The sequence below is a fragment of the Daucus carota genome, chromosome 6, assembly GCF_001625215.2.
Source record: "Daucus carota subsp. sativus chromosome 6, DH1 v3.0, whole genome shotgun sequence".
NCBI classification, from domain to species: Eukaryota; Viridiplantae; Streptophyta; class Magnoliopsida; order Apiales; family Apiaceae; genus Daucus; species Daucus carota.
This window is the reverse complement of record NC_030386.2, coordinates 32117258-32131978: the sequence shown is the minus strand read 5'-3', so window position 1 is coordinate 32131978 and position 14721 is coordinate 32117258. Positions and strand designations below refer to the sequence as shown.

Genomic DNA, 14721 nt, shown 5'->3' with positions numbered 1-14721 from the left:
GAAAACCCCTCAACAAAATGATATACTAAATTTTCTGCACATAGAAAGGTAAGATCGAGCCTGCTACTAGCTACAATTGTCAAGACATTAAACTGTAGACTCTCAAAAAGTAATATAAGAATGTGTTTCACTCTAGAATTTTAAAATACTACTTAAGTAGAAGAAACAAATTGACCTTTAATCCCATTGAAAAATCTGAACGATCATTGTTGTCATTGTACGAGCAAATCACTGGAAGAAGTGATGATAGAATAACTTTGACATCCTGCACATTTAAAAAGGACAGCGATGTCTTGCATATTAATATAAGGAACAAAAGCTTCAGAAACTATGACCGTGTTTGATCTTAAAGAGTTAAAAAGTTTTAGTACAAAAATGTACTTTAAATCACCTTACACCAAACTGATATTTTAACACTACTCATTGTCCCACCCATTAAGATAAGGCTCCACAATTCTTCATGATTACAATCCATTAGAAAAATCGAATAAAACAACCAACAAAATCTATAATTTCTTATATACTTGGTAAGTATTACTTACAAAAGCCATATGATTATTGCATGATGGAGACGAATATTGATTAAATTCAAAAAAAATTTATGAAGATTATGAGTTAGGAAATATTCATGCAGGACTCTAGTATTAGTACATCAAGCAAGATCCAGGCTTGACTTTAGGCTATTAAATAGTTACAGTCAATATCTAGTTGACTTCTGCCATACATATTTGCAAACATTATGAAAAGAAATTACTTTCCAAGTGATTCCTTTTAATTTATCCAATTCTTTTGAGGTCCTGATTTACCTTTGGTTCACTATTAATTAGTAGGGATTCTTAATGCCTTCAAGAGGAAACCTAAACCTAAGACTTGTAAACTACACTTAATACAAAATCATTCCATGGATTAACATCATGCTCAGTTTTATTAGCCCAGAACATGTGTTCAAAAAAATACACCAACAAATGACAGCAAGAAAAAACCTTGAAACTAACAAAAGGATGTGAACATAGAAGACATAAGGGGGCAATCATTTCTTACCTCAAACTCAAGCAAAGGACCACTTTCCGAGAGTAAAGAGGCATTCAAGAGATTATATAGACTGCAAGTTGCTAAAAAAGAAACTTCCTGATCTTTCCCATACCTAATTACCAAGAATAGCAATATATGCATCAGAACAATATTATTTAATCAAATTACACTAAATAAAAGATATGTTCTATCTTACAGTTCTAATATGGTAGGCACAAGTCTAGGCAAAGCTGCTTTTAGTTGTAGTCGTGCTACAAGACCAACCATCTGACCTAATGCTTCGACCGTCGATGTTCGAACCTTTTCGATACGAAAGATTTATAGGTCATAGACAGAACATAAACAACAAAAACTGCCAAACAGCGATGTTGCTCCTTACAAGATTCGGATTGAAGAAGAAAAACATTACTTGAAATATACAAACCTTGAGGTCCCATGAAGTAGCCCAAACCCTCAATAGTAGCTCAAAGGCCGAATTTATATAGGACCTGCATTAGACATAAACTTGAGCAACAAATTCGTAACAATCAAAATCATCCCAAATGCACCAAGGAAAAAGAAAGTGAAGTTTAACTTACATGACATCACCATCAAGAATCAATGATAATGAAAAATCCACACTATATTGCCAACAGGCTTGACACCAACACTTGAATGCTGCACCAAATAACAGATTAACAAACTATAATATCGTGATTTGGAGAATATAGAAGTTAAGTTGCTCAGAAATGCCTACAAAGGTGAAATTGTAATGAATGTGAACTAAAACTAGACAATAAAGTCATATGACTAGAAGACTGCAATGGACTGATTGCCTGACTGACTCGCAGATTAATTTACTAATTGAGAGAGAGGAGTCTCAATATAAGTAACTTGGTCCACTATAATTTGGTGTCTCAGTGATATCTATGCCTATGCATGTTATTTAATAAACCTATTTTAGGATCCTTATGAAGATTCAAAGAGTAATTCAATAGGTATTATTTCAAAAACTTTCTCCATCTCAAACAGATGCCGATTTTATCAACATATTCCAACCAAAAAATCTTCCACTTAATATCTTTGTACAATATCCCATTGATAAAATTTTAAGAAAAAGGGAATACATATCACGTATTCGCAGATCATGCCCTAGAATTGCAAATCAAATTTGTCATCCCATGTCATACCGCAGTTTTGAGAATGCAAAGGAAGAAAAAAAGACCAGCTGTTACCAGGGCAACAACATGATGTCTTTTAATTTTTAAAATTTAAGAAACAAAACCATTAACGGGGTCCTCACAAGTAGTGTTGACCCTTGTATTAAATTTATGGATCCTCATATTTGAGACATGGGAGATAGCTTTTCACATACCCGTACTTGTACTACACTCATGCAAACACATTTAATACCAACTGGCAACTAGGACCGACACAAATCTGCATATTGCACACTTCATGAATACATCAAACTAGAAGCAGTTGAGGAATTGTAACTTCATAAGTTAAATTTGTAGCAGAAAACACATTTAATACCATTTGCAAAAATTGCCCGGTGGATCTCTCTCACATTTCCAAGAATAGGCAGAACTCTGGAGAGTACTGCTTTCAGCCGAGGTGTAAACTGCACAGCTATATCAATTTGATATTTTAAAAAGACTACCATACAATAATGCATCAACATCACCTATTAATTTCTTCAATAATTTATTGCAGAAGGAAGAAACTTTGGGACAAACCATCGACTGCAGCAAACTCTGCAAGTATTTGAACCATAGCGGGGAGAGCTGAGTTTGTCCCTGAAAGATGAAGAAATGTCTCTTCCATCATCTGCGATGCCAAAAAAGTGATCAAAGATAAATAGAAATAGATTAAAATCAACAGCGCAGTTGTGCAACCTCCAAAGAGAAGACGAGCAGTATACTCCATAGAAGCACATGATACTACTAAAGTCAAAACAGACTTGTGTATGAAAACAGTTCTGGACTCAAAACATAGGAATGCACATACTGCAATCATCCTATTGAGTCATATTGCGTATGTTCTTCAAGGGAACTGGTAGAAATTTCATATAACTGGAGTATTTGTTGGGTAAGATTCAAAAAAATGGATAGAGACAGTGCTCAGAAACATCTGTAACATACATTTAGCAAAAAAAAAAAAAAAAACATCTGTAACATACCAAAGAGAATATTGTTATTGCTCATTTTAGACTGAGACCCGGTACTTGCTAGAAAAATGTGAGTAACATGGGTGTAATGGAGTTCTATTTCTCCAGACTTAAATTAGTGATAATGACAAAACATTGGTCACTCCAAATGGTAAGGAATGTTGTTTATGTACATCATACACTCATGTATAATTAGTTCTCATAGTAATTAGTTGCAAGTTTTATCAACATAAGTTAACATCTCATTTACAAGGTAGATGACTAATCTCTGGAGACTAGAACAATAGTTAGACCACATCTCATTACCAAGGTAGATAACTAATCTCTGGAGACACAACAATAGTTAGACCATGTGAATAGTGAATCATGTGCTCTATACCCTGTATTAGATTTGTACCGCGGAATGTTACATATGATTACACATCAACCAAGTTGCTAAGCAGTCTTATAACATCAACCAAGCTGCTTAGTAGTCTTATACACATTTAAATATAACGAAACAAAAACCCAACATACCGATAAAAATACTAAAAACAGCCAGTTGTGAGGCTTCAATAGCCTGAGAATCGTACAACTAAGTCGCCAGTATCACAAACTGTAAGGGGGATAGTTTAGTATGATCTAGTCAAGATATTCACTTGCAAATAAGAATCCCAGCCTATAATTACCCAACAGATGATATTTTATTTGTATGTGCATATTGATATAAATATAGATTGTTTGATTGATTGATTGAGAGAGAGGAAGAGAGGGGGGGGAGGCCTAATCTGCCTCTCATAGAACTATTTTAAGCAAAAAACTAAATACCTGGCAGTAAAATAAATTAAATACTTACTAGATCTGGACAATGTGAACCTATCGAAACAAGTACACCTGCTGCAGCTCTTTGCCAATCAGCATTCAATTCCTGCAAAAGGGTAAATAGCAGTGTAATCAAAAAAATTAACAGGAGCTATGTTACTGGAAGAAAAGGTTTATATTAGTTTAGATATCTTAGTGGTTCACAATGGCTACATATGAAATGTTTTGATAATTGTTGATCAGGTTTTTTGTTTACGTGAGTTTATTAAAATTGCATGCTGGCTCATAGAGACAGTGACTTCTAAACATTTGAAGTTTAAACTTTGTTTGATTTTTAAATAACTTGTACTTTACTGATAATATATTCATGCATCATCAAAATTAAAAACTACTAGGATATCCATAAGCGGTTATAAACAAGCAATCAAGCCGGTCTAAATATTATCTAAAGTTTCAGCCATACAATAGCACCAATACCTTTCCACAAATTATCAAAATATAACTGAAGTTGGCAGGTGGCTATAAACTGTAGTTCTTGACTTCTTGTGACATGTGAGGTTTAAAACACTACATTGAGATTTGAGTACAATTGAGGTCTGGTAGTTTAGAATGACATTCGAAGGACGAGCTACTACAATGAGTTAAGTGCTACACTTTAGAAGGTGAGTGCTCGTATGTGGGAGAAATTGTAACACTGACCTGATATTTGAATCTGCAGGCTGGAAAAATCTAAAATAATGTGTAAAATACCTTGAGAATCGATGAAACAACTGTCCATTTAGATTGTGATGCAGTGAACCAAAACAACACATGGTCATATTATTGAAAAGAACACTCTTGATATAAGAATCATTTGATTATGGAACCTTACAATTAAGAAGAGAATGTAAGGTGATACAGATCACTGCCAGTCGCTGGAATCTGTTTTATGTTGAATTTCATTTATTTTAGGCCACTGTCCAGTAGGGGTTGTATTCTATTATATATCTATGATGTTCAATTATTATTATTTCAAGTTTGATCATACATGTTAAGAATAAAAATACGAGATCCACCTTCTACTGCAAAGCGCGTGCGCACACGCAAATATATAACGCAGAAAACCCACATCCCAACGTGTATTATCAATCAAAACCGTTATCAATAATACAATCAATCAAACTATGAAACTCAAGCCTGCAATACTCAAGAATCCACCAACAAGCGATACCTAAGTCTACATCTTGAGACACCAAACAAACACAATATGACTATGTATATAAGTCATCTCAAACTTAGCAAAATCAGAATCTAATTCTGGAATACCCAACTCCAATTAAAATACAATTCTGAAATGTCCAACTCCATTCAGAATACAATTCATATTGGATTGGATACCCAACAATCCTCCACTTTACTCTGAGACCAAGACATACCTTTTATAATAATTGTCTAAACATACAATTATTATCCGTATGTAGCTTGGATCATCCAAGTCTAAACCATTGTAATGGGCTGATACTTAACAATACATACTTTCGATTTCATGAATATTGGTTGCTATCAATTTTCATTTATCATGCGATTAAAATCTTCTTTGGATAGTGATAGAGTTGCAGTGCAATGACCCAAGACTGTTTCATTTTTTATTCTTAATTGCAATCCTACATATGTAAGAATTTAAGTTTCACTTAAAGTGCAACTTCAATGCTGTCTCAGTATAGTATTAACATGAACTCTTAAGTAAAAGTTACTATTATAATTTGTAAGTACACAAATGTATAACTGAAAAAGGGAAATCACTACAACTGCAATTCATTTAGAAGATTTGCAAGAAACCTAAGTTCTACCAAACTGATTTCATGTTCTAGTTTATATGCAGGGAAAGAGTAAAGAATAGTCCTTATCTGTTTACCACAGAAAAAAGAAACTATATGTTCACAACAGATCATACACCATTAAATATATAATGCATCTGATCTCTTAGAGTTTAGATTACAGTTGAAGTATATTGATGTGCTAAGAATTCCTACAAAGAAATTTTTCGAGAAGAGGAAAGCAGTGTCGGCCGGTATACCAGGAACATGCATATTGTACTAAGGTATGGCCTATAAAGAATAGATGTATCCTTAAATAGATTCATATAGGCACACTTGCAAGTGGATTAAGGTTGCTATACTTATAACATGTTAACAGTGTTCAAGAGTGTTTGCAATTTGGAAATACAGTACCTTAGATGAAATCAGCTCAGAAGTAACGAGTTTCGCAATCCTGGTCATATAAGAAGGATCTACATCATCTTTGTTAAGAGCACGAATAGCGAATGACATAACTTGATATACACCAGATATATTCCGAAACCGCTGAAAATATATTCAATTATGGAAAATAATATAACTATCCATTCACATCCAAATAGAGACTAAAATTAGAAACAATTACTAGTTAATTACAGTAGCTTACCCTTCGTCCACCGCGAGAAACAGTAGAACAACAATCTAGAACCAGAAGTGGATTTCTGTCACCGCAACAAATATAATTAAGAACACAAATTAATAAATAAACGCGCACATATGTGATATCTATACATATAAATTGTGTACGTGATGCAGAGAGGAGAGAGAGACGGACAGAGAGAGAGAGATAGAGACAAACAGGGAGAGAGAGGGAGAGGGAGAGGGGGAGAGAGAGAGAGAGAGAGAGAGAGAGAGAGAGAGATACAAAGGAGCAATTTCGTCGAGAGAGGCCATGGATGCTTCTCGAACCAAAGATGAGTCATCTGCTAAGGAGGCAACGAGCGCTTGAACTGCTTCTGTAAGCAGCGAACAAGATAGATCGTGATAATTGAATAAATTGATTAGTTAGTTAGCTGAGTGTATAAGCTCATAACACACACAATTACACAAACACAATACGAGTGAAATTGAAGGTGGGTACCTTGCGCGGGAAGAGGATCTCCGGAATTAGAAGAGGACGAAGAAGAAGCCATGGGAGATGAAGAAAGGTGAGAATCATCAACTATGGGATTAAAAAGGTATGTAGCAGCAACAGCTATGTACAGTTGTACAGTCTGTGCCAGATGTCCCAACTGTTTGTCAAATTTACAAATTTTGCCATAAATTTTGTTAAAAATGGTTTTAACTAGTTTCTTTTGGCATAAAATTTATTTATTTCAGGTACCTATAAATCACGCGTTACTATTATTTATTTCAACGGTAAAGAAAAGTTTCAGAAATAAAAAACGGTAAAGAAAAGTTGCCAGAATAAAAACTAGTGCAAAGATTTGAATTTTAAACACAACTTTTATCCCTTTATTATTAATGAACGGTATGACGACTGCTTTTTATTTCTATATAACCCCTCCATTTCATTATAGTTGTCCTTTTTTGAAGAAAAAAAAATCTTATAATACTTGTATAGTTTTAATTTATAATATAAATATATTAACATTATTTTAAAATTATCATTCTTAAAAGTTGTATAATGAGCACTGAATAAAAATCTATATACAATTAGTGGTACAACTGAGAATATATTATCTGATTAATATTTTCATAATATGCGTAATTATTTCAAAAGAGACTTGTATTGCGGGACGAATGGAATATTAGAAAGGATTAGGAGATTTTATTATTAATGAATGGTATGAAAACTACTATATTTTCTCTAATAATAAATAAGTAAACATGTCCTTATTTGATAATTAATGTTAAAAGATAGATTATTTTATATTTTTGTAAGGATTTAAACCTCTACTCCATATGATATTTTCATGAGTAGCATTAATTTCTATTTTTCATTTTCAAGATTCTTCTAAATAAATTAAACATCTCAGTTTATTATATTTATATTTTTATTATAATCTCGATTAATATAATTAGATTTATTATATATAATTAGATTTACGACTTCCGCAACCTCGTTTGCAATATGCAACAGTTGCAAACTGATGTTGTAATGATAGCGCATAAGTTGCATATCGTATTTTTATAAATAATTGCTAGAAACTGATATTTTTAAATAAAAAAATCAACTTGACAGTATTTTTATAAATAATTTGTAAAAAACTGATACTTTTATAAATATTTCTCGATTTTGATGAACAAATAATATAGAAAGTTCCTAAAAAGCAAGGAAAACAAACATTAAACCCTAACACAAAAAGTACTTGATTTAAACTACAGTATGAGCCGCATGCATTTTAGGTTCCAAAGCTTAAAAAATTAATTCAGGTATTAAACTCCAAAGGGTGTAAGTTTTTGTAGAAGAGCTCGCCAGAGCATGTACTACACTTTCATATTCAGCTACCAGATACTATGTGAATGTATCATAATTATGATCATCCCATGTCTCTTATGTGAGTAAACTATATCTGGTGATGGTAAAATATAAAACGGTGATGGTAAAATATAAATGATTACTGCCAACAACACCTACTCCAACACCGGAGATTAAGCAAAAGGGGAGCCAATTGGAGGAGCAAGACCGAGAGATCTCATAATTCTCAACCGCCGAGAATCCTTTGCTGAATTTGAGGAAATGCTCAACTCCTACAGAAAAAATCAGAATTAAAGGTTTATGAAGACGATACAATTTTCAGCCCAGCAGCATCTACGTGTTCAGTATAACTTACATCAAAGTGAACTTTCGGCTTTCGTTGTCTTTTACCCCTTCCTTTTACCGAGCAGTCTTCTGTTTTATTCGAATTTGTTGAGTTTAGGCAAGCATCACCTTGAGCAGGAACAATCAATTTTGTGGTCGAACTTTGATGTTTTTTCTGATGCAGTGCCTGCAACCAGAACAGAGTAGAACAATCATAGCGTGAAACCAGATACAACAATATTTAAAAGAGATAGGTTCATGCACATTAGCAGCAGTATCATACCTGTTTTAGTGCCTGTTGAAACTCTTCAGAAGGATTGCGACTTCTTTCTTCAAAGCACTGGAGATACGAAAAGCTTAATATATTACATGTCTACTTACAAAGTGACAATTAAAAAGGATATTCATGGCATTGAAAAGTAGCATCTTTATTTATTTAATAATATCCTTTTATGGAACATTCAGTTTCTACAAACAAGTACATCAAGCCAAGTTCAGTTGTAGACTTGTAGCACTTGATTCAGCTGACACTAACAAAGTAACAAGGATTGAGCACGTCACCAAAATAAGTAGCTCAAGACTAGTGTAAATACCAGCACTCTTAATTGTCAACAATTTCCCTCTTTGCTATATATTATTGTCAGTATTAAATCCAACTGTGCATAAACATTTTGCCAAGAAAAAAAAACTGTACAGAAAAGTGTCACCAGAATTGCAGCTATAGCAGGTGTAAACAAAAGAAACAAATATTCAAAGAGCTGCAGTTCTACCGTTGGCAATCAGGTTCGAGGGTTATAGTAACACTTGAAACAGTGAATAGTTTTTTTGACAGAGAAACAGTGAATAGTTAAATACATTGAATACCTAACTTACCAAGTCCTTATTAATGCATAAGTTTGACGGGACAAATTAATAATTTTTTTTGGCTCTTAAGAGCCGGTTATAGTGCAACTCTTAGAACACATGATCTGCTCTTACCTCCTTAAACGGTGAAAGATCTCTAGCTGGATCAACCCAATCACTGAAAAGTAGTGCCAGATAACAGGATAGTATTTAGCAATAATATATAAATAACAACAGGCTAGTGATTACAATTTGAAACCGATACCAAAACTTTTGAGAGCTTGGAAGTCAGCAGTGTAAGAACTTCAACAGGGTTACCTCTTTTCACTGCCATAGTAGTGTACTAAAACAAGCCCCCCAGTGTTTTCAGTACAAGAGTTGGGTGCTAGAGCTTCATGCACCAAGACCTGAACAACGGAACAAAGTCGTCATATTGCTACGAATAAAGCTCAATTTGAAATACACCATGTGTTATGGAATATTCTTGCGTCAAAAGAACCAATATAATTTTATTACTTTGGAAAGTAAATCTACATGTCCAAGGAGAGTTAGCCAACTAGTGATAGAGTTGAAACTTAATGAAAGAAAAAAGGGTCAGAGTAGATCTGAAATAGAACATTATTAAAATTGTGGGATGATTGCGAACAGTAATACAAGTCCATATTGGAAACTGAATATGTATGTAATTAAAAGCCACTCCTCAAACATGTAGAATAAGAACAAAAATTATAAAATCAGAAACAAAGCTACACAAGGATTGAGGATTATGTGTCCTAAGAAACCCATCCCCTTTTCCCCATTAATAAAATTTCAATAATCATATTAATCTCTTTGTTCACTATATATGTAGTACGTCATAAGTTACATGCAGTATAGTTTGCAAATATGTCAAGATATAAAGACATATTGAATCTTACAAGTTCGTCAACCAGGCGGACCTCCTTTTTAGTCCTTCGCGGGGTATTTTTTGATATCTTTAAATTATATCATTAACTAATTTTATCACTTTGAGAAAACAAAAATATAAGGAAATCAATTGTTTGTTATGGTTGTAGCATTTGCCTGTAACGGTACACATTGCATATCTGTAATTCCACCAGCAAATCTGTCTAAAAACTCGTTCTGACATGGGAAAAAAATCTGCTATCATTGTCATATAAAGAAAACAATACTGTTTTCACTGACTAAAATCTAAGTTGCATTAATAAAAAAACATTCACAAAGAAAATTCACTAATTCCATACACTTAATTACATTCTAAACAGATAAGAGGCAAAAGTCATGACAAAATCAAGTTTAACGAATAGTATTAGTTCCTATAATAATACCGAGATTTGTCATGAATCTGACAAAATTATAGACAGCTAACAAGAAATTGAGATTTATTGTGGTGTATTAATATACATGAAGAGATGAAACAGGACCAATGCTTGTTGCAAGCGAACTTCCGCCGACAATAGTAGAGGAGGGCATACTCTTAAGCAACTAAAAGTTGCCCAAAGTTTATAGAAAATAACCTTCCAATGCAATTACTTGCAGAAGTTTTCCCACAAGAAATTTATGCGTTGGACCAGCTTTTATACATGTGCGTGTGTCTGTGCGCGCGCGCGCCAACTAGAAATTTCATGGAGTAAAATAATTTCTTGAAAATAATAAATCATATACCTACTTGTCATACAATTTAAATAAACATTAAGGTGACTTGTTCGGTTGTACCCCCACTCTAGCAAACAAGTTGTGCAATTTTCCGAAACTTATGTTATAGAAAAGAGTAATAAATAACTTACCTCAGCAGGCCACCACATCTGAGAAGCTTTTTTTGCCCAAACAACACACCCTGGAGTAGGGCATACATCACCCCTTTGCACATCGACATCACTAAATAGGCAGAGAAAGACAAAATTACAAGAAGTGTTGGACATCGCTAAAAAAAGTTGGAGCTCTTACATGAATTATACAAGGATAAGAATACAGCAAGAAAACCTCGCATCAAGCTAGATACCATTATTGTTGTCTAGTCCATAAGTGCGTGAATATAAGAAAATATAAATTTATCCGACAATTAAGCTCACAAATATCACTCTCGATACATGCAATTACACAAAGATGTTACTTTATAGTTCCACCAAATTCAGATTACTGAAAACCCTTTAGTTTTCCTACTCAAGTAACGCACAGGCCGCATTTCTGCGAGGCTTTGTGTGTGGTAAAATCAGATAATGTTTCAGACTTTCAGTATGGTTCTTATGATGTAAACAAGATTATAAGCTCGATGACTGTTAAAGTTTCATTAATGTTTAAGATACATTTAAAACAAAATCAGGTCAGACAAACCTTTGTGTCGGTGATTGTACAGATTCAAGTTTGACAGGCGAAATGACTTTCTGGGTTGAAGTTTCTAACGAAACGATTTTCCTTTTATTTTGGGGTTGAACCCATTGAGCCAACGGCAGGTTGAGTAGATCCGTTTTTTCGTCTATTTTTGCATCTGGAGTAGATTCGATCAGAGTGGATGATTTCTCTTTGCTGCTTTCAGATTCTGGCAATAAGTTCATCATATAAGACTCTAGGTTTAAAAGAAAAGAGAAGAGAGAGAGAGCCCAACAACCAATAAATGTAAAATCTTTTATGACCACAAGGAAAACCAAATGACTGGCGATCATAATATCAAAGAAATCCATTTTCCTTATTGTTCATCATTCGGAAATCAAGTTTGAATATATACATAGTTCATGCAGCGTCAAAGGATCCTAACTAGATAATTAGTAACTTGTCTAATTCAGCATAGCTTCTTTTGATTAAGGAGCACTCTTTTCCGACAGTATCGTGGAGATTCTACAAATCATTACACAGATCGTAATTCCCTTCATAAGCACCAGGAATCCAAAGACTAAAGACTTAAATAGCTTAAACAACACGTCAGAACTTTGTTCGTTTGTAAAAAGGAGTAATTAAGCACAAAGGAAGTGCATTATGACAAATTCCACCGAAAAATCAAAACAATTTCAAGTATCAAACACAAGTCAACTCAATATTTATCCACAAGTGTTGGGTTTGGAAACACAAGTAAACTCAAATTTTGTGAACAAGTGTTAAGTTGGGGAAAAACAATCACAGAACAAACAGACATAACAGATACTCTAGAATGCAGACCATGGAATTCGATCAACCTCAAAGAACATCAAGAATTTTCCAAACCAAGCCTGATCAAATCCAATCAGATTGACAGCCATTAATCAGCAAATCAAAATGCAGCTCAATTGATAGACACAAACTCCACATCAGCAAAAACAACCACACAAACACAAAAACACACATACATACAGAATTTTAAATTGATTGATAAGCAAAGAAAAGACCTTCTTCATGATCATGGAGATTGGACATAGAAGGGGGGCTTAAAACGACTGAAAATTCAGACCCGGGTTTCGGTAAAGGTGAGCTTCGAGACTGCTTGTGAGAATCGGGGCGGATAAAGCTATCATCTTCAATCACCATTTTGTCTTGTTTCTTTCTTCGCACATATGTTTTCATGTTCTTGTTGTAAAAATCCAACCTTTATGAAATTTATGAATCAAGAATGCAAGAAAATATGGGCAGGACTGGAATTTTGGGAAGGAATGTAAAGGGCCGCCTTGGATCTCCCCAACTTGTGTTTGCGAATGAGGAGAGTGTGTGTATAAATACTTGTTTCACTAGCATGTTAAGACTATGACTTGTGTTACAAAGTGTCATTGGATTTGCAGCGCAATGCGCTTTGATCCTTGACTCACTTGTTTGATTGTTGCAAAACACTTTGTATGTTTTAACTTGCTACTAGTTATTTATACATACAAGTTGCCGTGAGGGGAGATTTATCATTTATATAGAAAGGCAATCACTGAGTGAGCCTTCTGTAAGAGAGTCAGAAGCTAAAAATATTAAAATATCAATTTGAAACATTGTGTGAGAAACAAAAGAAAATGAGATGCTTAAAATTGATGATCACAGATTTCACAGTATCATGGTTTCACAATGGAAGGTCGAGAAGGGGGTGCTGATCCGCAATTTAGGTGCTCGTGTGTATTTGAAAATTAACTTCTTAAAATCTTTAAATATTGAGAAAATTTTATTAGTTGTTAATTTAGAAATTTAAAGTCATGAAGTGGGTAATAAACTTTTCATATATCATAAATAGACATATTTTCATGAAAGTTGTTATTTTACTTTTTTTTTTTAATATATAATGTCCGCTATAGTTATTTGTAATTGTTTTATGGGAGGTTGAGATATTTGTGTATCGAATAAGCAACTAAATAAGCACCGATTCTGTGATTTTATATTGATTATTTGCGTGTCGAAGAAGCAACCGAAAAACCTCCTAAATCTTACAGTTATGTATAATTCTACGATTTTTTTTACAAGAAACGGTTTGTGTAATTTTAAATTTCTTAGATGATACGAAATTTTGTTCAAAAAAATGGAACACGGTTAATTCTTGAACTTCACATCAAACCTTTGTAATAATATTGATAGTATTCTTTAAAATCGTATAATTTTATGAATAGTTTTGAAATCCGAAATAAACAAAATTTATTATTACATTTGAAACCTTAACGAATCAATATTTTTTATTATAATAATATATTAAAATATATTATAGTCGTCCAATACGATTCAAAGTTCAAACGTCTTATATAACTAGAGACTAAAATAAAATAAACATTTACCATTATCACTTGAATCATCTCATCATGATCAATTATTTTTGCAATTCTATTTTAAAAGATAAAAAATAAAATAAGCATTCACCATTACCGCTTGAATCATATCATCATAGTCAATTATTTTTGTTGTTTTAGTTTAATGACCTCGAATTTTTTTTTGCCCTGCCCTAATTTGAATTTGCAAAACTAACCTTCTGCCTTTGTGGTATTTTACTCGACTGATCCTGTGGCTTTTCACACAATACACATGGATGCACATCAAAATCTTCTCTCTAACTTAACTTCCATTTGCAAGACCATGAAATACAAGCTCTCAGTTTGGCGAAATACCCATGTAACAGTAATTAGTGAGCAGTGAGTATAACTTTTCCTCAATTTCGTAGAGAAGATGGTTTCATAGGTGAAATTCTACACCATCATAAAAGTTATTTAAAAATTCATAATCTTGTCGACCTCCTTGGGAATCTTTCAAGAAAACCATTGCTGTATATACTTTTGAACAAGCAATTGGTATAAATCTCAGTATCTCACCATCATAAAGGAGAAACAACGGGAATGCAGTCAGACTCCTTGCATCTGATATACAACAAAGAAAAACCCAATTATGCT

At 33.4% G+C, this 14721-nt stretch overlaps 2 protein-coding genes across 3 annotated transcripts in view; both read right to left on the bottom strand.

Moving 5' to 3' along the window:
- The window catches only part of LOC108227260 (protein SHOOT GRAVITROPISM 6), a 28064-nt gene extending 21006 nt beyond the window's left edge, over positions 1–7058 (bottom strand). Inside the window, exons 1-12 of one of the 2 annotated variants that reach the window (XR_010284672.1) lie at positions 6899–7058; positions 6683–6773; positions 6425–6479; positions 6193–6324; positions 4017–4088; positions 2751–2841; positions 2548–2643; positions 1611–1689; positions 1457–1520; positions 1229–1332; positions 1042–1144; positions 176–265 (exon numbers count right to left, since the gene is read on the bottom strand). Coding sequence is in view for 1 of the 2 variants with exons in the window: in XM_017402318.2 (XP_017257807.1) it covers positions 176–265; positions 1042–1144; positions 1229–1332; positions 1457–1520; positions 1611–1689; positions 2548–2643; positions 2751–2841; positions 4017–4088; positions 6193–6324; positions 6425–6479; positions 6683–6773; positions 6899–6950 (1029 nt within the window). In the remaining variant the exon portion in view is untranslated. The remainder of the gene's footprint in view (positions 1–175; positions 266–1041; positions 1145–1228; positions 1333–1456; positions 1521–1610; positions 1690–2547; positions 2644–2750; positions 2842–4016; positions 4089–6192; positions 6325–6424; positions 6480–6682; positions 6774–6898) is intronic. The other variant, XM_017402318.2, reaches the window with a different exon arrangement.
- A 1138-nt stretch (positions 7059–8196) lies between these two features.
- On the bottom strand, positions 8197–13407 carry LOC108226414 (uncharacterized). The gene is made up of 8 exons (XM_017401369.2): positions 12766–13407; positions 11741–11945; positions 11194–11284; positions 9725–9813; positions 9542–9584; positions 8847–8903; positions 8595–8750; positions 8197–8511 (listed from the first exon to the last, which is right to left on the bottom strand). The coding sequence occupies exons 1-8, from the start codon at positions 12938–12940 to the stop codon at positions 8413–8415; spliced, it is 915 nt and encodes a 304-aa protein (XP_017256858.1). The 5' UTR covers positions 12941–13407; the 3' UTR covers positions 8197–8412.
- Positions 13408–14721: the final 1314 nt, after the last annotated feature.